We start from the raw sequence: 21968 nt of genomic DNA, 5'->3' as shown, positions 1-21968 counted from the left end.
TTTCCAAGGGCAGGGAGCTCCACAGGTATGGCATGGAACTAGGACCCTTGTTACTCACTCTGCTGCACTGGAAATGCATCTAGATGGAGGGTTTCCAGAGGCACCTTGGCAGGGTGGTCAGCAAAGCCTGTTATGTATTCCTCACCCCGGCAACGCCCAGATGCTGAGCTGCCAAGGGTTGCTCCAGTGACTAGGGAGTGCCAGTGACTGATCTGCACTAAGGAAAGCTGCAGAGAGGTCTAGTTTCGACAGAATGAGGCCGGGGTTTGGGAAAACTGGGTAACATTATCAGCTCTGCCACTGACTTGCTACATGACCTTGGGCAAGTCAGCTCCCCTCTCTGTGACTCAGTTTCCACACCTTAGCAGTGGGGATAATATTGTTACCCAGCTCGCAGGGGTGACAGTTACAACGCTTGGTTCATTAAGCTCTGTCAAGTGATTTGGGCTCCTCGTACTGTCACAGTCACATCCTAGCTTTCTGTAGACTGCTAAACAGTGCAAATGCGTGACATGCCTCTGAGGTCACCTCTGGGCCTGATAGTGTGTGTGGGCATTCCTACAGCCCCCTGTATGGCTCGGCATGAGGGGATTTTCCCACATGGGGTGGAGCACAAAGCATAGGGTCTCAGTGTCACATGTCCTGCCTTGATGCGGCATGGAAGAATGCTTGTGAAACAGTCCACTGCTTTGCCACTTGGTAGGAAAAAGCCACATTGAGGTCCCAGAGCTGGTGACATGTCACAAGTTTTCATACAGCTACAGCAAAATACACAACAGACGAGTGAGTCTATGGGATGTTATGGAACATTTAAAGCCAGGGACGGGAGAGAAGAAAGGAGGGGAGAGCTACCTGGTGCAACATCCCTTTCTTCCATTTCAGTTAAGCATGTGGCTCCCTTCGCTCTGTCAGTACATCAACGAGTCCCCTTTCCATTCCACCTCCCCACAAGTGGCTTTGCAGCTAAGAAAGAGTTTTTGTTTTTGTTGAGACCTCCTCTCCTCTCCTGCACACACCTACAGTGCAAGCCAAGCACTAGTTCCTGCACGGCAGGGCACGCGCCTGTTCAGAGCACTGTATCTTATCCCCGACAACGCACACCTTGTGCCAAAAGAGACCACCTCACGGGACACCTGCAGGATTGGTAAAGCTTGTCCCAAGCCATCAAAACACACAGAGCAAAAGCCAAATTGTGAGACAGCAGGAGTCCTGCAGCTTCCTGGGCAATGCGTGTACATGAGAGTGGAGCGTTCTGACTGGAGACAAGCTGCCTTGGCTGCAGTGAAATGCTTTAGCAGCACTGGTGCTCTTGTTCCATTGCACTGGCCACATGATTCTAGCACGCCTCCAGCCAGCCTTAACTTTTTCCTTATACTGAGGTCAGTTTTATCCCTAGTCACTTGGTGCACCCAGGGGTTTACTCCCAGGCTAGTTTCATGCTTATAAGAGACGGGGCTGCTGCTACATCCTCCTAGGATTGTTGCGAGCACCTTTGAGTTTTTCAGATGGTGATGCTGTTTTTGTGGTTCCAGTCAGTTGAAGAACAGGACCCCGTGGCCAGTGCATTTCTAGGTGATTATAGCCTGTCTTTCCAAGGCAGAGGGCCAAAGGGCAACTGGTGCTAACCACCCAGGAAATGCTACTATTGTTGCTAACTTTGCAATCTGCATTAGTGATCAGAGATCACTGGCTTTCCTTATCCCGTGATCTGAGTTAATCATGTGCACATGCATGCTTAGCTGATACAGAGGCTGGCAATGTGTTTGTGGTGATACAAAGTACTGTGAAGCATTTGTAGCCAAGCACATTAAAATGTATAGAGACACCGTACATATGAGACAGAGAATAGCTGAGTGGCCTGCACATCAGATTTGCAATCACTAGACTCCTTGGAACCATAGGTTTGAATTGTGGCTGGGTTGACTCGGCCCTTCATCCTTCCAGTGCAGATAACGGAGTTCCATGCATTCACTGTGCATGGGGTGGGGCTTTTGGAGGACAGCTGACATTTTGAGATCCTGTCTGCCCTGTATGGATGTTTATGATCCCAGAGTAAGGATTCGCTCGGAGTTTATAATGAAAATTGCCCTTTCTCTGATTATTCTATGATGTGCCGTGGGCTGCTCTACCAGGCCAGATGTCACTGGGTTAGCAGCTCCCTATGGCAGTTTTTAAAGTATTTTGGAGCTCTTTCCTGCTGTGTTAGTGTAAGCTGTGATTGAGCACGATCCACCACCACACAGACACATCCAACAAAAATCGGTCTAACCCCTGGAATCTAAAGCTGAGTGCCTGGCAGCTGACCTTTCTGGCAAACTTGCCCCCTTTGGTTTGAGTTTTGTACACTAAAAAGGCAGTGTGAATTGGACGTGATTTTTGTTCCTGTCTCAAGGCATGTTATCTTCATCGTGCCTGCACACAGCATGCAGCTGTCTCAAGGTCTCTGCTGCCCTACAGCTCTGCACTTATCAGTTCCTATCAAGATTGCTGGTCAACCCAGATGAGGGGTGGACCGATGGATTTATATAACATACGACTTCCAGTAAATATTAGCAGCTACATTCAGAAGCTCCCTTTTAGGTGGGTCTTTGTGTTGTGGGGGCATATGTGTGGATACATTCTTCTAGGAAATTCTGCTGTGGAACCCAGGCCTGAGCAAATGCCATGAATGTCTATTCTCCACTGACAGACCAGTGCAACTTCTCTTTGGTTTCTCTCCTGTCAACTGCAACTCAAAATAAGCTATCAGGTGAAATACTAGCCAAAGGGGAGAGAAGTTAGGAGAGAGAAACGACGAATGACAGGGACCTTTTCAGCTGAGAGCCATGAAGCAACACAGAGAGGGTTTAGCACCGACTCAGATGGCAGGAGCTGCAAAGGAGACAGTTCTCTGTCCAGCAGGGGTGAGCTTGTGCAAAGGGCCAGGGAGTAAGTGAAGGTATCAGGGAAGAGAGCCAGGGAGTCGGCTGGAATCATGTCTATGGAGGGTTTTAAACACAAAGAGTGGCAGTTTGGATCTAGCTCCTGAAATAGAAGAGATGTTTGAAGAAGGGGTGGGGCGGATGGATAATAATTTGTATATACGACATGAGGGTGAATTTGGCAGTAAGGATTCTCCTGGCCTGAGTCGCACAGATGTGCCACTGTCTGATTACACCTAGGACAGGTCAGCTTCCTGTTATAAAAGCAGTAGAGTTCTGTGTGACACCATGAACATGCCTCTTTGTGACATGCCCAGATCTTAGCTTAATGAAGGGTGCAGGATCTGACTACATTTTGATGACATACTGAAGTCAGTTTCTTAGATGTGATACCATTCAGCATCTAAACCAGGCTTTGCATTTACTTTAGATTAGATTTAAATAGTCTCTCCTGAAACACTACAAAGCTGAAATTTGTGAGCACAGAACAGACAAGCCTGACCACTTTGCTTTCGCCCATGTAACCTACATACTCTGTGTGATTGTGATCTGACACATTCATTTTCAGCAGACAGCATGGCAAAACCAGGGTTATTTGGGGGGTTCTTCCTGGCCAGGTGTTAATATACTGACAGCTCCTGTCAAAGGATCCTTTCATGTAGACATTCCCGGGCAGTCCCCAACATGCCTGGGAAATAACATTTTTCTGGAAGAGTAGAGGTGCATTATGGTAAGTTCTTCGGTAACACATGCTCTCATTATACCATGTTATGACATGGATAAATCTCTGTTAAATAGCAAAAACGATTGCCCCGCAGGCAAAAGAGCTGCAGCCGAACACAGACATGCCTCCACTGATAACCTTATCGTGTCTTAACAGCTCCAGGATTGTCTTCAAAGATCCTTCAACAATAACAAGCTATTCTTTTAAGGAACTGTGTGCTGATAACTCAGAGAGAGCAGTAGTCTGTTTTATATCCCATTTCAATGCTGCATTCAATACACGCTCTTTTCTTTAGCACAGATGTCCTATCACCTACCAGTCAATGTCACTCAGTTTATGCATCTCCCATTTGCAAGCCCTTTGCCTTCAGTAGGATTCTGGTGGGAGTGACCAGTTCCTTGCCTCTTAGAGTTATTCCTTTGAAAAGAGTAGATATTTCTTTCTGAATTAGCCTGTTCACGGCCGCTATGCACCAGAACCGTCTATTTTAAAAAATGAATTATACTTTGCATGTACACAGCCTGATTTTCAAAAGGAAGAAGCCCAAAATATTTTGCACTCACCATAATGCACGTGAAATTTCATATCTAGTTCAGATGCCAAAGTTAGACATCAAAGTGGTGATTTGTATGAGCTAATAATCTATTGCACTTGCATTTCTGTCCATAGTCCTGGGCTTTTGGACTTTTGAAAAAATGGACCCATGGTACTTAGCATCTTTAAGATACCAAAGCACTTGACAAGCATTCGTTAAGACCATCCCGTAGTGCAAAGTGACATTTGCTCCTGGTTGCATTGCTTGCACTCCATATATATCAATAATCCTCAGATACATCTTCAGTCCGAGTGATTGTACTATGTTTTCATAGATTCATAGATTCCAAAGCCAGAAGGGACCATTGTGATCATCTAGTCTGACCTCCTATTTTCAAGGTTCTTGTCTCAGTTTGGAGAAATTGTGACTCTGCTCTTTCTTGTAAACATTTGCTGTTCCCATTCGGGTGAGAACTGGAAAGAAAGAAAGACAACAATGGCTTCCTGAAAGGAGCTGTTGAACAAGCATTTTGAAAAACGTCTTGGACCTTTTCCAAAGGAGCTGTCCCTGGTCTAGGTGGAACATAGTCAAACTAAATGTAGATGTTTGTCTTTACTCAGCATGCTTATCTAGTGGCTTCATCAGGGGACTAGCTCCCAGGACACCTGGGTTCTACTCCCTTTTCTAAATTCCCAAGGTGGATTAATCTATCACCAGAGAGACCTCCCTCTTAGGATTCCGTTTCTAATATAGACTAGATCTTAAATGTGTTCCCTGTTCCTCTGTATTATTCCTTCCTTTATTTTCGGTCCCTACTGTACCCTTTGGCTATTTATAGACCTTTAGCATCTTCCTTCCCACTAGCTTTATTATTAATGTCATTTCCCTCACTGAACAAAGGCAGAGACTGTCTTACACTGTGTTTGTATAGGAATGAGCACAATAGGACCTCAGCCTAGCTGAGGTTTCTAGGAGCTACTGTGATAATTAATAGCAAATAATGGTAGTAGCACCAATCTGATGTAAACTGAGCCTGTTCTATCTGAAATATCTTGTAATCCAATTTTGCCCTATTGATGCTATTTCTAATGCCAGAATTTTTTCATCTGTTGCAATGAAAATCAGACCTCAACCTGCTTAGATGTTTCTTCTCTGCTACTGCAACTTCCTTTCTTTAAGTCCAAGTAAATTCCAGAGTTGTAGGACTTATTGAAGGAGCCAAAATTGTGAAACACTGACAGCCTTTCACTATTCAAGCACATCTCTGAGCTAATCCCATGCATTTTTCCAGTGCCTTTCACACCCAAGAATCCCAGAGTGTAATGGGATAGAGGTCACTTCCCCTATCTTCTGAAATGCAGCCATTTCTGGGGTGGGACAGAGCAGCCATTGTGCACCAGTGACAGAAAATAAAAACACTCCTGGGGATGTAATCTGCTCTTGTGATAAGACTCTTTAATAACATCCATCCCGAGGCTGATATTTATCATCTATGGCTTAAGTCCAAGGAAGGGTTTTATAGAAACAGGGGTCGAAATCCCATTCGAATACTCCACACAAACTCAGTGAAGTCTGAGCTTGTCTGCAGTGTCAAACTGCACCAAGCTTTACCGTTTACTGCCCTGCATCCTGAGCAGGGCAACAGAATTCCAAACCCCACTAAGGATGAAGCTACTTCATTGCTTATATCTACTGGCGCTGCTTCCTGTGACGGGGACGGGAGTAAAGAGAAGCATTTTCCCATAGCACTTTGAGAGCCTAAAACCAAAATCTAATCTAAATATTCTATGTGAAAAGGCCTAATGGAAACATCCCTTCCCCCCAGTTCTCCCTGTTCTGCAGAACCGCTAGGCGGATGTGTCCCAACAGATTTTGAACTGATAAAAATCTTATTTATCTTCTGCTGTTGACACAGAAGGGTCTAGACTTGCCTACTTCAGGAAGCTTGGATCCGAGTGCTGCTTCTTTCTTTCTTAAAGGAAATGATTTGCCCAACAATTACTTTTTCCCCACTATCTCCCCCTGCAACCCCCTCCTCCTCCTTACATTCCAGTCTCCTCATTAGTCCTACTCAAGACGTGTCGGGGATTGCAGTCAATGGATCCCAATAAAGCCACTAGACTGGCAAGAGGGAGAGAGAGAAGAAATGTGCTGCCGCAGGCTGCTAATTTCCTTGTACTCCCTAACAAGCAGCTGTGGAGCTGCATCCCAGGACAGGTTTGGACAGATCACAGCAGAGAGGTGATAATAACGTGTCTGTCATTTTACTCAGACATGTAGGATCTTGCAAACCGCAAATACCGTTAACTGGCTCGGACGAATCTGTTACAACAGATCCTGGAAGACATGCTGACTGCAGGGCTTTTTTCTTTCTAATTTTTTTAATAACCATTTTTTAATCACTGGTCTTTATAATTTCTCACTGAGCTGGAAATTCCCATCACAAGTTACTTTGTTTCCCTTTTAGCATGAGCAAGGATGTGGATGTGTCCAGGGCATCGTGTGCACTGTATCGGGAGATGTACACAAGACTTACACTTACAGTTCAATGCCAACTCTGCCCACATATCTACACCAGCGACACCATCACAGGACCTAACCAGATCAGCCATACAATCACCGGTTCATTCACCTGCACGTCCACCAATGTAATATATGCCATCATATGCCAGCAATGCCCCTCTGCTATGTACATCGGCCAAACTGGACAGTCGCTATAGAAAAGGTTAAACGGACACAAATCAGACATTAGGAATGGCAATATACAAAAACCTGTAGGAGAACACTTCAACCTCCCTGGCCACACTATGGCAGATCTTAAGGTGGCCATCCTGCAGCAAAAAAAACTTCAGGACCAGACTTCAAAGAGAAACTGCTGAGCTTCAGTTCATCTGCAAATTTGACACCATCAGCTCAGGATTAAACAAAGACTGTGAATGGCTTGCCAACTACAAAACCAGTTTCTCCTCCCTTGGTTTTCACACCTCAGCTGCTAGAACAGGGCCTCATCCTCCCTGATTGAACTAACCTCATTATCTCTAGCTTGCTTGCATATATATACCTGCCCCTGGAAATTTCCACTACATGCATCTGAGGAAGTGGGTATTCACTCACGAAAGCTCATGCTCCAAAACGTCTGTTAGTCTATAAGGTGCCACAGGACTCTTTGCTACTTTTACAGACCCAGACTAACACGGCTACCCCTCTGATACAAGACTTACACGGACTGTCTATAAAACTAGAAAGTCCCAGTCCTATCTGACCCCACTTCCCATCCACTCTGTCCATCCCTCCAGAAGAAAAGAAGTGGAGTTAGTGGCCGTTAATGATCAATTTGAAGAGAACAATCTCAGGTCTTTCACACTGAGCTGCTTCGTTCTGGACACTGGTGATCACAGGATGGCTGCAAGTGAATGTTTAAACGAGCAGGACAGTAAAAGGTTGGGAATATAAAGGGAATGTAACAATACCTAGCTCCTATACAGTATTTTCCTCCATAGGCTCAGAGCTCTGTACAAAAGGAGGTCAGTAGCATTATCCCCATTTTATGGAATGGGGAAACTGAGGCATAAAGAAGGGCAGTGACTTGCCCCAAGGCCACCCAGCAGAGCCAAGAGTAGAATCCAGGACTCCTTAGGATCATACGTCTTCCCAAAATCTCCCCTGGCTGCACCTATACAGTGGGTACAGGTTCCACCCAGCTGTGGGCATTGCTAGCCTCACCTTTAACTCTAATGTAACGTAGCTCTTGCAATAAACAGATTGTCATAAAATTGCCTCTTCACCCGGAAGGCTTCATGGACACAGAGACACAAAGGTGTGCGGAGCATCCTAGCTTTGAAAGGCCCCCTGTGGGCTCTTCCCAAAGCGGCAGGACCCAAGATCTCCTCTATGTATACTGCAGTTGTTTGCCTAGCCAAAATCTCCTCCCGCAGAAAAGGGCTCTGCTCTGAACAAACACAAGAGGAGCAGGGAGATGTCGCAAGGATTCCCATGCTGAGATCTCCTCACCTCATCCCCTCAGAGGGTGGGCTTTGCTCTGCCCAAGGGCTCACTCCACACCTGGGCGATCTGCAGGAGGACCTGTGACCGCCAAACCCAGCTCTCACAGGGCTGTTACCAGAGACTCCCCAAGGCTGCACCCACCTGCTGCACCCCAGATCTATTAGCAGGCCCACAAATGAATAGGTTTCTTGTTCTTCAGCCTGCATTTTTCTGTGCTTACTATCCTGCTATTACTCCTAATTACAGTCCCATAGTTCACCCTAATTGATTTCCCTCCCTCCCTGACATTTTACACCTTTTAAATACCTGTAGACTGGGTTCACATCCTCTCTTACTCATTGCTGGCCGAGCCACGCGTACTTAGTTCTTTTCAAATCTTTCCAGTATGTCTGACTCGCTCTCTCTCTGGCTACTTTGACCACATGACCAAGTCTGCACACAGGCCAAATGCCACTAAGAAGCAAGCAGAAAACCCAGCAATGCAGTTGTTTTGGGATGTGCCAGGGAACTCATGGGGATAAAGAGTGAAGAGATATGGTTGGGGGAATCTAGCTGAACACGCTGGTGCAAAACACAGGGCAATAGAATCTGACCTGGGAGTCGGATCCTAATGAATCTTTAGCAGCTAGCACTCCCTGAACAGAGACTGGGGCCCGCAGTGCATTGTCACAGAGAGCCTTTGCCCCAACAACCTTACAATCTAAACAGATACAGGAGGAAGTATTATTATTATTATTATTTATTATTACCGCATTTTACTGATGGGGAAACTAAGGTGCAGAGAGATTTTCCCAAGGTTCCCAGGTAGTCTGTGGCAGAGCTGGGAACTCAGACCAGCTCTCCTTGGTGCATTCTGACACTGTTAGCTCAGCACTGACATCACCTTCCTGTTGTTCTCAAGCTGTGAGGCTCCAGGGCGGTGAAAGAGCCTGAGTGGGCAACCAGGGCTTCAGCTCATTTCCTGCATCGCTGGGAAGTGCCCCCATCTCCCTTGCATGGTGGTTTCCATGAGCACTTGGTATTTTCCAGTTCGGATTCAGAAAGGCACTTGAAAGCCATAGAGAGAGTTATTGTGACATGTCCTTTTAGTTAAGAATGAAACTTCTGGGTTCAAGTAATGCCCCCCCCCATCTAGAATCATTCACAAGGAGTTTCCTTGTTCCTCATGCACAAGAGAAGTCTACAGGCTGAGTACAGAGCAACCCTTCTGAAATGAAATTCTGGCTTGCAAAGCATTGAGATTGGAGCTATTTGCTGAGCAAGACCAATTCTCCAGCCCTCTGGTTCACCTCTCCCCCAAGATCTGCCTGGCAGTGACACACTAAGTGATATTAATGGCCGGTACATTTAGGACCAATGGAAGGAAACACTTCTTCACACAGCATGTATTCAAACTGTGGAACTTGCTGCTGGAGATGCTGTAGTTGACTTTATACAAGGCTGGATTTGCACCTATGCTGGCTTAAAAAAAGGCATCCAAGCTCATGCTTCGGGATATCCGCTGACCACTCCAGGGGTCAGGAAGGAGTATTCCCCTAACAGTATTGCACAAAGGGGCAGGTGCACTATGGTCCATTTTGTTTGCCCCCCAGCATAGACTCAGATATGGGTCCCCACTGGAGCTAATGGATCGACGTTCTGATCCAGGACGGTGCATCCTACGTTTCTAAACATGAGATCAAGTGCTCTTGCATTATCCTATACTGGACACATACGTGTTATTACTGAATTCCAGGCTGTGTATTTATCTTTACTTGCTCAGGCTATTCAGGAACCATAAAGGAGTCACAATACATCTCAAGCTTACAGGGCACAGCAGACTGTGCATGGAGCAAACGTTGGCCAGTCGGGGAGATGACTCTTGTGAGTGCTGTTTTGCTCTGCTCTGTAGCACAGCTGGGATTAGGGAAAGGCTCAGGCACACCAGCGTTGTGCTGCTGATTTGAGAAGTTAGGTGGCTTTTCCTCTGAGTTGTACTTTGTAAATGTGGATACTATATCCAAGGTACTTTTTGTTCTTTTTGTAATTGCACCAAACTCTCAGTTTATAGGTACAGGCTTCCTATCAGCAACAAGAACCCCAAATTCCTAACACCAAGACAATGATAACTGGAGCATGCACATACCAGCCTCCTTCTCCCGCTGCATATACAACGTTGGCCTCCTCTGTGTCCCTGCTCACCATTGTTGGAGCCAGAGACATCCCCTCTGCAGCTTCTGACATCTGACAGCTTCCTATTGTATCTTCCTGCCTGACTCTCCAGGTGGTTTCAAACCTCAGCAGGAAACAGGTGTCCCTGAACTTCTTTGCTGCTTAATAATGCTGCAGAATTTGGAGTGTGGGAGAGAGGCTGATCAGCTGCAGGCTGCCATGTAAATAAAGAGGGCTCAGTCTGACACCACTGGAATCTATCTGAAGTATGTGTTTGAAGTCAGGGTCAGGCCCTAAATGAATTGGCTGATATAGAAAAGAGACAGAGGTGAGCGAATGGCCCAGAAAATTCCTGCATTTCAATCACTGGTGAAGAAGGTGTAAATCCAAGGAGCCTAGTTAATAAACAAGATTTAAGATGATTTTGCTTTGGCAAGTAAAACATTGGGAGCAGGCATTCAACCATTTGCATAGCAGATGTCAGCTTCCTGCCACAGGCCCCCTAAGTATGTGAGTCAACACATAGTAAGATACAGTCCCTGCCCTCAAAGAGCTTACAATTTAAATAGCCAAGACAGACAAATGGTAGAAAAATAAGTGATTTTTATCCCCATTCTACAGATGGGGAACTGAGACCCAGAAAGACAAGTGGCATGCCCAAAGGCACACAGAGAGTCTGTGGCAGAGCAGGGAACTGGCTCAGATCTCCAGTCTCTTAACCACAAGACCATCCTCTCTCCAAGCTGCTGAGAATGGCAACGCACAGGTACATTGCTCCCGCCCCTGAATCTGTCACTAGAATCCACTGGAGGGTATGAAAATGTCACTAATACAGAATAATGCTCTAATACAGAAGAGGAAAAACCTGATCCTCCCCATGTAGCAAGAGGAAAATACAGCAGGCAAACAGCCTTCCAGATGAGATCAACATGCCCCTCTTTAGAAAACACACCTTGCTGAACGAGGACTGTTACAATCGGGTGGGCTGTCTGACTTCCCTCCCCCAAGCTCAGCAGTGCCTGGTAGCGATTCTGTAAGGGGCTCGGCATTCCGTTTTCCTCTTTTCAAGTGAATCGGCTAGTTGTGAGAGGTGCCCGACTGACAGCCTTGGAGAATCAAGGCCTTTCTTTATGCACAGAACAGGTGCCGTGTAAGCTGCATTGGTGCAAGCTCTGCAGCTGGGCACTTCATCCGGGAGAGCCCAGAGGACGGGAGGAGAAGGAAATTCACCTTTCACAGCCCATGCAGTCCAAGGGCTCGTGGGAAAGACAGCCAGCCAGGGGGCAGTTAGCCCCAACGGTGCTGCAGCTCTTGTGATCTGTGTAACAAAGCCAGTCAGTCTTCAGGCCCACTCAAACACTGGGAGTGTGAAAGTGTGGCTGAGGTTTGGCCATTATTGGGCTCCTGATCCACGCAGAGGACAGTGTGAAAAGAGGAGCAGACGGAGCTAGAGAGGTGAAAAGAGCAATACAGTGCCCATGACTCACACTGGCGAAATCGGTAGAGTCACTCTTGGGCCAGGATCAGTACCATATACAGCAGCCATTATAGCCATCAGCAAGCTAGGCACCTTCTCAGGGTGGCAGATTTCTGGGAGCTGCCTAAGGCAGCAGATTTGGTCTCGCCAGCCCTCCGTCATGACCATGGATAGGGCCAAACCTGCGACTCCCACAGGAGCCAGATTTCAACGCCACTTGCTTAAACTTGGCCCAACTGCCCTTCTGTCATGACACGACAGGTGGGTGAGCAAAATCTGAGAGGTAGGGGGCAGCGTACCCAAGTGTTGCCTTGGGCAGCAGGTTGCCTTGAGTGGCCTCTGACTATACGGGGGGTAGGGGGGTGGGGAGCATCTGTCCTTAGTGCAGGGCAGCACCGGCTTCCCATGGCGAGCACAAAACGTGCCTTTTTTTAATTTGTAATTACAAATGTGTTTAAAATGGCAAGAACTCTCCGCCCCCCTCAAAATATTGTGTGAGGTTCAGGCCTGGGCACACGTAGGCATCAGAGCCATGCACTCCTCACACAGCTCACCAAACTCAGACTGGATGCCGGTAGCTACCAGGTCTGGCATCAGGCTCCCTCTTCACCCAGTCCCCAGGCTCGGGTCTATTTTCCATTGATTCAGAGACAGAAACACAGGGAGAGATTTTCACGAGCACCAAAATGTGCATGGAAAATGTGCACCTACTAAGCATGCAAATTGCTCTTGCATTTCGGTGCATGTAAGTGCATACTCAGAGCCAGGGAAATTAGGCCTGGAAGAATGCTTTCCATGACCACTGCCCATGGCTCCTGAAGGAGACTGATTCTCACCACATGGGACTTTCTGTTGTTACCACACACGTAACAAGGTCCGGTCCCTCCGCTGACGTCAATCAGCTGGGCCTCAGTGACTTCTGAGGACCTCAGAGGTGTAATGCAGGGGGAATGGTGCTTGCAGAGGCCCAGGAATATTTTGATGCAGTGCTGCTAATTTACAGCAGCCCTAACTGTCTAACTGGGCTCTGCTGGCAGCACCAAGGAGGGAGAGGTCTCTCCTCATGCTAAAGAGCAAAAGGCCTCACCTCAATCAGTGCGTTTCATAAACGTCTGAAATAATGCGACCGATACCACAGTCACGTTGGAAGAGCCGACTGCTCCAGCGTCTTCCCAGGGCCTGCCGAAAGCAGCTCTCACAGACATTGCCTTTCTCCGCAATCCCACCGTATCTGGGACTTACGGAGCAGGAGCCGTGCCCAGCTGGAGCCAATGGAAAGACTCCCATTGACTTCAGTGGACTCTGGATCAGACCCCCGCTGTGGATACTTTCCTGTTTCTGCCATTCCAGCTCTTTCACCGTTCGGATTTCTTTTCAGCTGCTTGGAGACAAGCTGAAGTGTTCAGAGCTCAGAGGCAGGGTGTGATCTGTCTCACGGCCATGGCCCTCGTTAGGGGACATTCAGCAGACTGTTGAGAGTTCCACATCATTAAGGAGCGGTGCCAGGAGTTAGTTATTTCCTACTGCTGCTGCTAGAGGGAGACAGATTTTTGCCTTTGTTTACAGGGTATTTTAGATGATGACTATAGCAGGCACAACCAACTTTTGGGACACCAAAACTTTTCTGTCATCCTTTCCCTTCCCTGCTCTTCCCATCCCAGCCCTGGCCCTAACATTTATGCAGTAAGTAATCAAGCTGTGAAATTGGAGAATCAATCTAATTAGGCTCCTATAACATGCCCATCACTGTAGTATCTAACTGACTTAGCTCTGGGGTTGGACCTGGTTTGGATTGGGTCACCTGGGCCAGAAATATTCATATCCCTGACAGTCTGATAGCTAGTCCCAGCCTTGAATCTCTCCAGTCATGGAGACGGTCACAGTCTCCCTTAGTAGCTTGGTTCCATTCCCTGGATTGTGGTTGCACCAATGTAAGTGAACTGGGCACTAAATCCACCCCAGGCCTATGTCAAGATTTCAGTCCAGCACTGCTCCACTTCAGTTTGAGGGCTATCCAGTTTCTAGCTTCAGAGTGCCAGCTTGGTCAGCAGCTGAGGTCTGGGGAGAACATTGTCTCCTTCCTCCAATAACAACATCCTCCCCAGGACCATGATGGAGAGTTACACCTTCTGTGCCAGAGCTGGGGTCTGATTCTCTATTGCCTGCACCATGTGCAGTCATATACACCTGCGCGAAGAGAGTGCAAAGTGCTGGTGTAAACCATTAGCAAGGCCAGGCAATGGAGAAGCAGGCCCACAATGCTGGACTGGATGGACCCTTCATCTGTTCAGGGTCATCAGGGAATGCAGGGAAAGTTCTGATCTGAAGGAGGAGGGTAGCCTGATTCCTAGGACTCTCTTTTAGTGAGGCTGTGGGAGGCCAAAGACCCTATTAACGGTTCTGCTGGCTTTGGTGAGGGCGATAATGTTTTTAGAGGAGAGGGAAGCAGCAGTCAGTCTGAAATTGTACTTGAGAAAAATACTAATTATCTATCAGTTACCAGCTGGCTGGCATAGCAAGGGGGCTGAATGTGAGAAAACAGCCGAGATGGACTCCCAGCTCTAGCATGTACAGGCAGCTCCAGGCAATGGAGAGTCCTGACAGCTTCCAACAAGCAGGTAGGTGCCCTGCATGCCTTGTCTTGTACTACTACAGATCCACTCCCTTCCTCCCACCCCAGGAAACAAGCTACCAGAGGGGCCTTCCAAGGCACAGAAAAAAATCTCATTTTCAGGGTCTGGCCCACCTCATGGTCCTCTGCTGACAAAGAGATTGTAAAAAAAACAACCTGGCTCCAAGGTTTTGCATAAAATACAACAACGGCTTTATTTCAAAAGGATTGTGCTAAGAGACAGAAACCACTGATGCTTTGCTAAGACGCAGGTTTGGTCTGACAATCAGCGCACAGGACAGGCACTCTCAGGTCATATGTATCTTCTGCAGGAGATTCCCATGGAGAAGCCCTAAAGAAACATTTTCTGACCCACATAAGCCTTCAATTTGTAACTGAAGCCTTGGTCCCTTTCTCCGTTATTCCCTTTCAGAGATTCCTAAATTCACAGATTTTAAGGGCTGAATTACGATTTTGTCTGACCTCCCTCATAGCACAGGCAGGGAACCTTGCCAGTAATTCTTGCGCTGGGCCCATAATTTATGCTTGAGCTAGAGCTTATCTTTAGAAAGATATCCAGCCTCAGCTGGGATGCTTCAAGTGTTGGGGAAACACAACCTTTGGTAAGTTGTTCTTACGGTTAGTTATTCTCACTGTTAAAGATTTGCACCTTAATTCTAGTCTGAATTGTCTAGCTTCAGCTTCCAAGCACTGGATTGCATTATGCTTTTTAATTCTAGACTAACGAGCCCCGTACTACCAGAAATCTTCTCCCACGGAAGTACTTGAAATAGCAGTATGTCAAAGCACACTATGCAACTTTTAGTGTGTGGTACCAGGATCCACATGGCCACTGAGTGCATGGCAAGCTGGTCACTGCAGATTTAAACCCAGACTTGCTGGGCACTATTCCTCTGTGTAGAGATGCTCTCAGTCGAATGCCTTACAGAAGTTTAAGTATATTATGTCAACACAGTTACCTTTATCAACCAGACCTGCGTTCTCATCAAAACACTACATTGAAGACCTATTGACAAGACCTATTTTCCATAAATTCATATTGACTGGTATTCATTACGCTCGTCCCTTTTAATTCTTAACCGATTGTATTCCCATATCAGCCTACCCATGATTATGCCTTGGATCATTGTCAGGCTAACTGGCCAACAGGGTCTTTGATCATTCATTGGCTTTTTCTTTTTTCTCTCCAGTCCAGTGCTCCAAGATTTATTAAAAATTAACACTAGTGGTTCAGAGAGCTCTTTGGCCAATTCTTTTAAGGCTCTGGGAACAATTTATATGGTCCTGTTGATTTTAAAATGTTTAACTTTAATAGTTGTTGTTTACAATCCTTCCTAGTACTGATGGAATAGAAAACATTTATTATCTCTATAAGATATGAAAACATCTTGCTTCTTTCTGAATAGAGAACAGAAATATTTGTTGACTACTACTTTCTGCATCATGAGTAATAATTTTGCCATCTTTGTTTAGTATCAGAATTATAGCAGACCTAGGATTTCATTTGTTCCTGATATATTTAAAGAAATCTTTCATGCTGTCCTCAAACCCACTAGCCATAGAGTTTTCATTGATACCTTTCACTTTCCTTATCAATTGTCTGTATTTCCTAACTGTTGACTAGTACTTCTTTGGTCAAGACTATCTGCTGTTTGCATATAGCAAGTGAAATAAGACTGTGATCATTTGATTCAATTGTAATCATTTTCTTTGCACAAATACTCATTCTCCAGTCTTGTATCCAGTGGGGAAATAAAGCATGCAGTCTAGTGGAGAGAAAACAGACCTGGAAAATAATCTCTTTCTTTTAACAGAAAATACAAAATTACAAAATTCAGACACTTTGTCAATCAGACAATGGTGCAATCTGGGATGAATTTCGCTGCCAATCCAGCATGACCAGTATTTGTTAAAAGAGAAGACGTTATAATGGTCACTGCAGAGTCACATGGGAACTTATGCTCCCTCCAGCAACACAGCTGATGTTTAGAACCAAGCATCTGCCACAATTTTCACTGTCCAAAATACAGGGAAATGATAGGCCTGATTCTGATCTCTCACAGGTTTTACATGTAACTAAACAAACTTTAGTGGAGTTACTCCAAATTGACTTACAGTGGAGTATATGAGAGCAGAATAAGATTTTATTTATCTCACACATTCATTCCACATATTCATTCTTTCACTGTGGTATCAAAGTGCCTACAACTTCCTGGAGGCTAATTTTCAAATGTGTATTTGAGCCATGTGGACTTACATGCTTCGTTCAGGTGTTAAAGCTGATTTGGGCACTTGAATGCATGGCTGGGGATGATAGTTTGGGGTTCCAAACATGAAAACTAGCCTCTCGTGTTAGTCATTTCCTCCACCCAGCACAGATCAGCTTCATTCCAAGTGTAAGGATACAATAAACCAGGGTTGCAGCCAACACAGTGTGCTATGCTGAAAGTCTGGGACTTTCATTCTAAGCGCAATTCTACTGAATCTGAATGAAATGCAAGCAGTTTCCATGGTGCTTCCCGTGCGATAAGAATATTCTGATTTACATCATTTGTCCTGCGTTAGTACAAGGTCCTGGGAAGATCCCAGCTTCTTGAGTAGGGCTCTGTAATAACTGTAGAACTGAATATCTCGCAAAAGAATCCACCCTAGCTTTTATGTGGAGCCCAGTGCATGACGGCAGAGAACTCTGGTAGTATAAACAGTGCTGTGTGGATGCCCAAACAACGGAGACATCAGCAATGAGGCTGAACGTGCCCGGATCTCTAGTGATAGAGAACACGATCACCAGTCCCAGAAACAGAGTTTCCACTAACCTGGGATACAACAGTCAGCAACAAAGTTGATATCAATAGAAAAATGGCACTGAAACAGAACGAGGGATGTGATGCAGTCAGTGGCTGCGCGCCGTATGGGACGAGCCCAAAGCACTTGTTTCTGTGCTGCTCTGTCCTTCACTGTTCCTGCTGCTAGTGTGACCAGACAGCAAGTTTGAGAAATCGGGATGGGGGTGGGGGTAACAGGAGCCTATATAAGAAAAAGACCCAAAATCAGGACAGTCCCTATAAAATCGAGCCATCTGGTCAGCGTAGCTGCTGCTATTGTGGGAATGATGTGGCATTGAGTATATACACAGTGTGTGTATTCCAGGCACAAATCCTATGATAAGTGAGCATTTGAGAGCAGGAAAAGGGCATTTTCCTAATGGTTCATTCAACTGTGATAAGTGGGTGCTCCTTCAGCAGGTGTTTTCCCTTGATTCACATGGACTGAACAGCTCCTGTGTGTATTAATGTCAGGAGTATTGTAAGAATCCAGGAGGGCATTCTCTGATATCCGGGATCCGTCCCTGTCCCAGTGAATCCAGCTGGCTAGCACTGGCTGCACCATCTCTGACTTTTCATTGTCTTTCAAGAGTTTGTAGCTGATACACTCCGCTTGCAACACTGATGGGAAATACCAGACCAAGTAGGCTACTGAATCCACCTGGGAAATGCTGAGTTCATTTTCTTTGCTGTTTGCCACCAGGCTGATTATTAGTATCTCACCCACACTGTCAGGGGATGGGATGTCAAACTGCAGGCCTCACAATTAAAGCAGCCCTGCCTTTTGTATCTGACCAAACCATGCTCGATGACCACCATGCTACCCCCGATCCATGGGGTGGCTCCCAGCTCACGGGAGTCACCAAGGAGGGAGGAATCTCAGAGATGAGCCCCATCACAGTAGCCTACATTTGTTTTCCATTTGGCATCCCTTCCTTTTGAACATCCCCATCAAAGAACCAGGCTTTGGGCAGAAATTCCATCTTTCATCCAAATCTGGCCCTACCGATTTACCTAGGTTCTTATCTGGCTCCTATCACAGTCCTGAGTCCCTCTGCTACCTGCGCAATTCCTACTAACCTTCACACTTCACTGAGGAAGCTTTCCCCCCAAGGGAAGAGGAACAGGCTAGGGTTGTTTCTTACCCTCAAGGCCTAGTGTTAATCCCAGACCTAACCCAGAGAGATATCCTGTTGTTAATCTATACTTCACAGACCCAGAGAAGGGCAGGGGATACCCGGCCATCCAGACTCCCTGTCCTCTTAACTAGAATGCTGGCCAAGAACAGATTCCCCATAAAATGTTTTGGCGGGCTCCTCGGCTCAGTGGAGCTATGCTATTTACACCAGAGCATCTGGCCCTTTATGCCAAGCCATGAAGTAAGCGATGATCCCTTGAAAACCAGCTTTATTTTTGGTTTGCTTTAGAAGCTCTGTTGCTGTCTTAGAGCAGCTGCTGAAGACTGAGTGGTCAGTGCAACGCCGTACGGATTTACTTTGCGTTTGCTTTATTTTACACCACAATGGCTCCTTATTCTTTGCCGATACCAGGACCCACATATTTTGGCGTAGATTTGCCGGGAGATCATTCAGGAGAGAGCTCGTTGTGTGCTGAGGGCTGCCAGTGCTACGGGCACTGGGTCGGGAGTTCTCTACATCAGCGCTGTGCTAGGCATGCTTAGAATTCAGCAGTCCCCTTCATCTCTCTTGCCTGCTCACATGGGAGCCCCGCAGAGGTGACCCCTCACTGCTCTCCCTATTCATTTTCATGGAGCAGCTTGGCTGTCTAGAATTACAAAACAAACTGCTGGAAGACAGCTGTTATAAATCACTTTTTTAACCCCTTCTCCGCCACGCTCCTGCTAGGCAATATTCCGTATGCACTTTCCATTCCAACACGCAACAGCTAGAGGGGTGGCACGTACTGGACTGACAGGAACAGAATAGGAGCTGCAGCTATTTGGGGTTTCAACGCTCTTAGCCTATACATTTAGCAGCCAGAAGATTACTTTTTGTCCATCATTAAAAGGCCTTTCACAGTAATTAATCACATCGGCTTCCAAAAAAACGTCATTATCACACGTAGGGCTGATACATGTTGCTCATGATCTGCTCTGCTGGTTTGGTAGCACAGTCAAACCATAACCCTTCAGGAAATCACTTTGCTCCCTTTCTATGTCATCTGTCTCACCTCAGTCTTCATACCCTGGCAGGCATTCCCCCAGGGAAAGGAATTCTGTCTGTAAGATGCATCTATTTTCCCAGGCATTTCTTGGTGGGTGGGATCTGAATGGGTGCTTTAGTTGCACTGGGAGTTTTTCTGTGAATACATTGTTTCCAGAGAAAGGTCTAGGACAGAAATGTTTTAAAAATAAATAAGTGTAAATTTTTTTTTCTTTATGGGCCATGTTTATGCAAAAGCCCCTATGACATGAATTTAGGACCTAACCGCTGATGAGAAAAACAGCACCCTTCTTCTCTCAGTAATTTCCATGTCTCCTGTTCTGCTGAGATGACGCTTTTCATAGACCTCAGTGCTGTGAAAGCCATCTCTTTGACAGGGCTGAGCGGCTGGCTTTTGGGGTACTTGTAGGGACGAGTCTATGCAACTGTGTTATCTACTGTCTGCCCTGTTCATTTTTCTTATTGTGTGACGTTGCTGAATGATATTTTTGTGGCTGCAAGTTTATTTCTCATCAGGGCTCCTAGAGCGTGAATGATTCATTTGCTACTACAAATCAACAGAAATAAAAAAATATGAAAAATTTAGGGTTCTACTGTGTCTGGAAATAAATCCTGAAAATAAACCCAACTATTTCCCAATGTTTTGCTTGTCAAGCTTGAGTTGTATTTGCTGCCTGTAAAGGTGGCAGCCAAAATACCCTCTGTTGACTATCGAACAACCATACATTTTGCAGTTGACATTGCAATGTCCACGGTATATAAACATGCACTGTGTATCCTTCTGTGAAATGATATAGAGACAGTAAAAGGTTTGATGCAGATTCATTGCAAACATTTCTACAGACACACGCGCATCTCTCTACTGAAGCCAAGAAGAACTCATGCAACTTACTGTCCAAGTGGCAGACTTGGCTGTGCTGGATTGCTGGAAAGTCACCTCAAAGTGGTGGGGCCCAGGGTAGTCAGCGTTGGAGGGGATGACAGGAGCTGGGGACATGGCATCAAAGGTAGAGCTGGGCTGCGAGTAGGGAGAATGCGTTGGGACATTGGAGGGGTGCTCAGAGTTGTAAGGGCTGGTGGAAGCTGCTCTGCTGCCGATGCTCTGATCCATGCTGCTGTTCAGCAAATTAAACTGGGACTGGAGGAAGGGAAAAGGGGAGGGGGGGGGGAAGAAAACACCAGCCAGTTTAGAGACAATGAAATCTCAGCTATACTTCTCCAGGACTTCAGGTGTCCTGTTACAGCCTTCTTAAAGGGCCAGCATACTGGAACGTTAGCTGAAATACCTCCTCTGGGTTAGTTTGTTTTTAAAACAGGTCACCACTTGTGAAAGGAATAAAACCTGATACATTGACATCACCCCCTTTTGTCAGCTTCATCCATAATGGAGGCAGCCAGGTGCCAAGATTCCTGGATTCCCAGTGCACTTAACAATGTAAAACCACCTCTTTCGCTAGCAGGGAAATCATCGCTTAGCTAGGAAGAGACATATATTTGTTGTTTTCTGCTACTCCCCTTATGGGGCTGGCCTATGGACTAGAAAATTATAATAATCTTAGAGCTCACCCTACAGAATCCACCAATACTACAGAACTCCATAGGATGCCTGAACATATGTGAGGGAAAGGCTCTCATCCTCTGTTAAGTTCTGGAGATTTTCAGAGGGATTTCTATAGATCCCCATTAGTTCCATCAGGGAACTTTCTGTAAGGGCTCATTCACTTCCATTTCAAATCTCAAAACTTTCAGTTCATGTGGGACTAAACCAACCCCCAAGCCCGAACCAAACACTCCCAAACTTCACACAGGAATCCAGGCCAGGAACCAAACGTTGCAAATGGCTCCTATCTTTCTAAAGGGCTGAACCAAACCCCCAGATTCCAGCCAGCCTAAGTTTTGTGGGGTTTGAACTCTGGATCTCTTTTGTAGGTTGAGCCCACCTTAGCTGTAGAGAAGCCCCATCCCAGAAGCTCAGCATTAGCCAGACTTTACACTATTTCATAGAAGAAAGAAAGATCTGTTAGTAAACTGAAAACAAAATAATCACTTCTGAAGAGAGACTGATGCTGAAGCCTTGAACTTACCTTCCAGCCTTTCCGATTATCTTTCTTCCCAGCGTTTGTTCATTGCCTCAGATGCCTATGTGTAAAAACAGGCATCCCCCAGTCACTACCCATCTACCCTCCCATCGGATCCCACTGTGATGCCTGTGCATATGTGACTTTATTCCCATAGCAAGCAGTGAGATGCCACAAGTGCAGGATTGTGCCTTCACTGCAGACTCCATCAGGAGACGGAGCCAGGCTGGAAGAGTAAGAGTCCTTAAAACACATGCATGCCCAGTACTCAGGAACAAAACGCTCACGTGTGTGGAGTAAAACACTCCCTGCTCCCCACTTCACTTCAGAAGAGTCAGCTTGAATGAATTACTCTGGTGGCTGGAATGTGAGTGCGGAGCCCATGGCTCCAGTCTCCACGCACTCCATTAGCAATGGTACTACACGCAGCCAACACA

At 46.2% G+C, this 21968-nt stretch overlaps 1 protein-coding gene across 4 annotated transcripts in view; it reads right to left on the bottom strand.

Annotated features, from left to right (window-relative positions):
* The window catches only part of TP73 (tumor protein p73), a 74765-nt gene that overhangs the window by 19295 nt on the left and 33502 nt on the right, over positions 1–21968 (bottom strand). For all 4 annotated transcript variants that reach the window (XM_030537418.1, XM_030537417.1, XM_030537420.1 and 1 more), the window contains one exon: positions 20346–20591. In XM_030537418.1, coding sequence (XP_030393278.1) covers positions 20346–20591 — 246 coding nt within the window. The remainder of the gene's footprint in view (positions 1–20345; positions 20592–21968) is intronic.

The sequence above is a fragment of the Gopherus evgoodei genome, chromosome 18 (genome assembly GCF_007399415.2).
Source record: "Gopherus evgoodei ecotype Sinaloan lineage chromosome 18, rGopEvg1_v1.p, whole genome shotgun sequence".
Taxonomy (NCBI): domain Eukaryota; kingdom Metazoa; phylum Chordata; order Testudines; family Testudinidae; genus Gopherus; species Gopherus evgoodei.
This window is presented reverse-complemented; position numbering and strand designations above follow the sequence as displayed.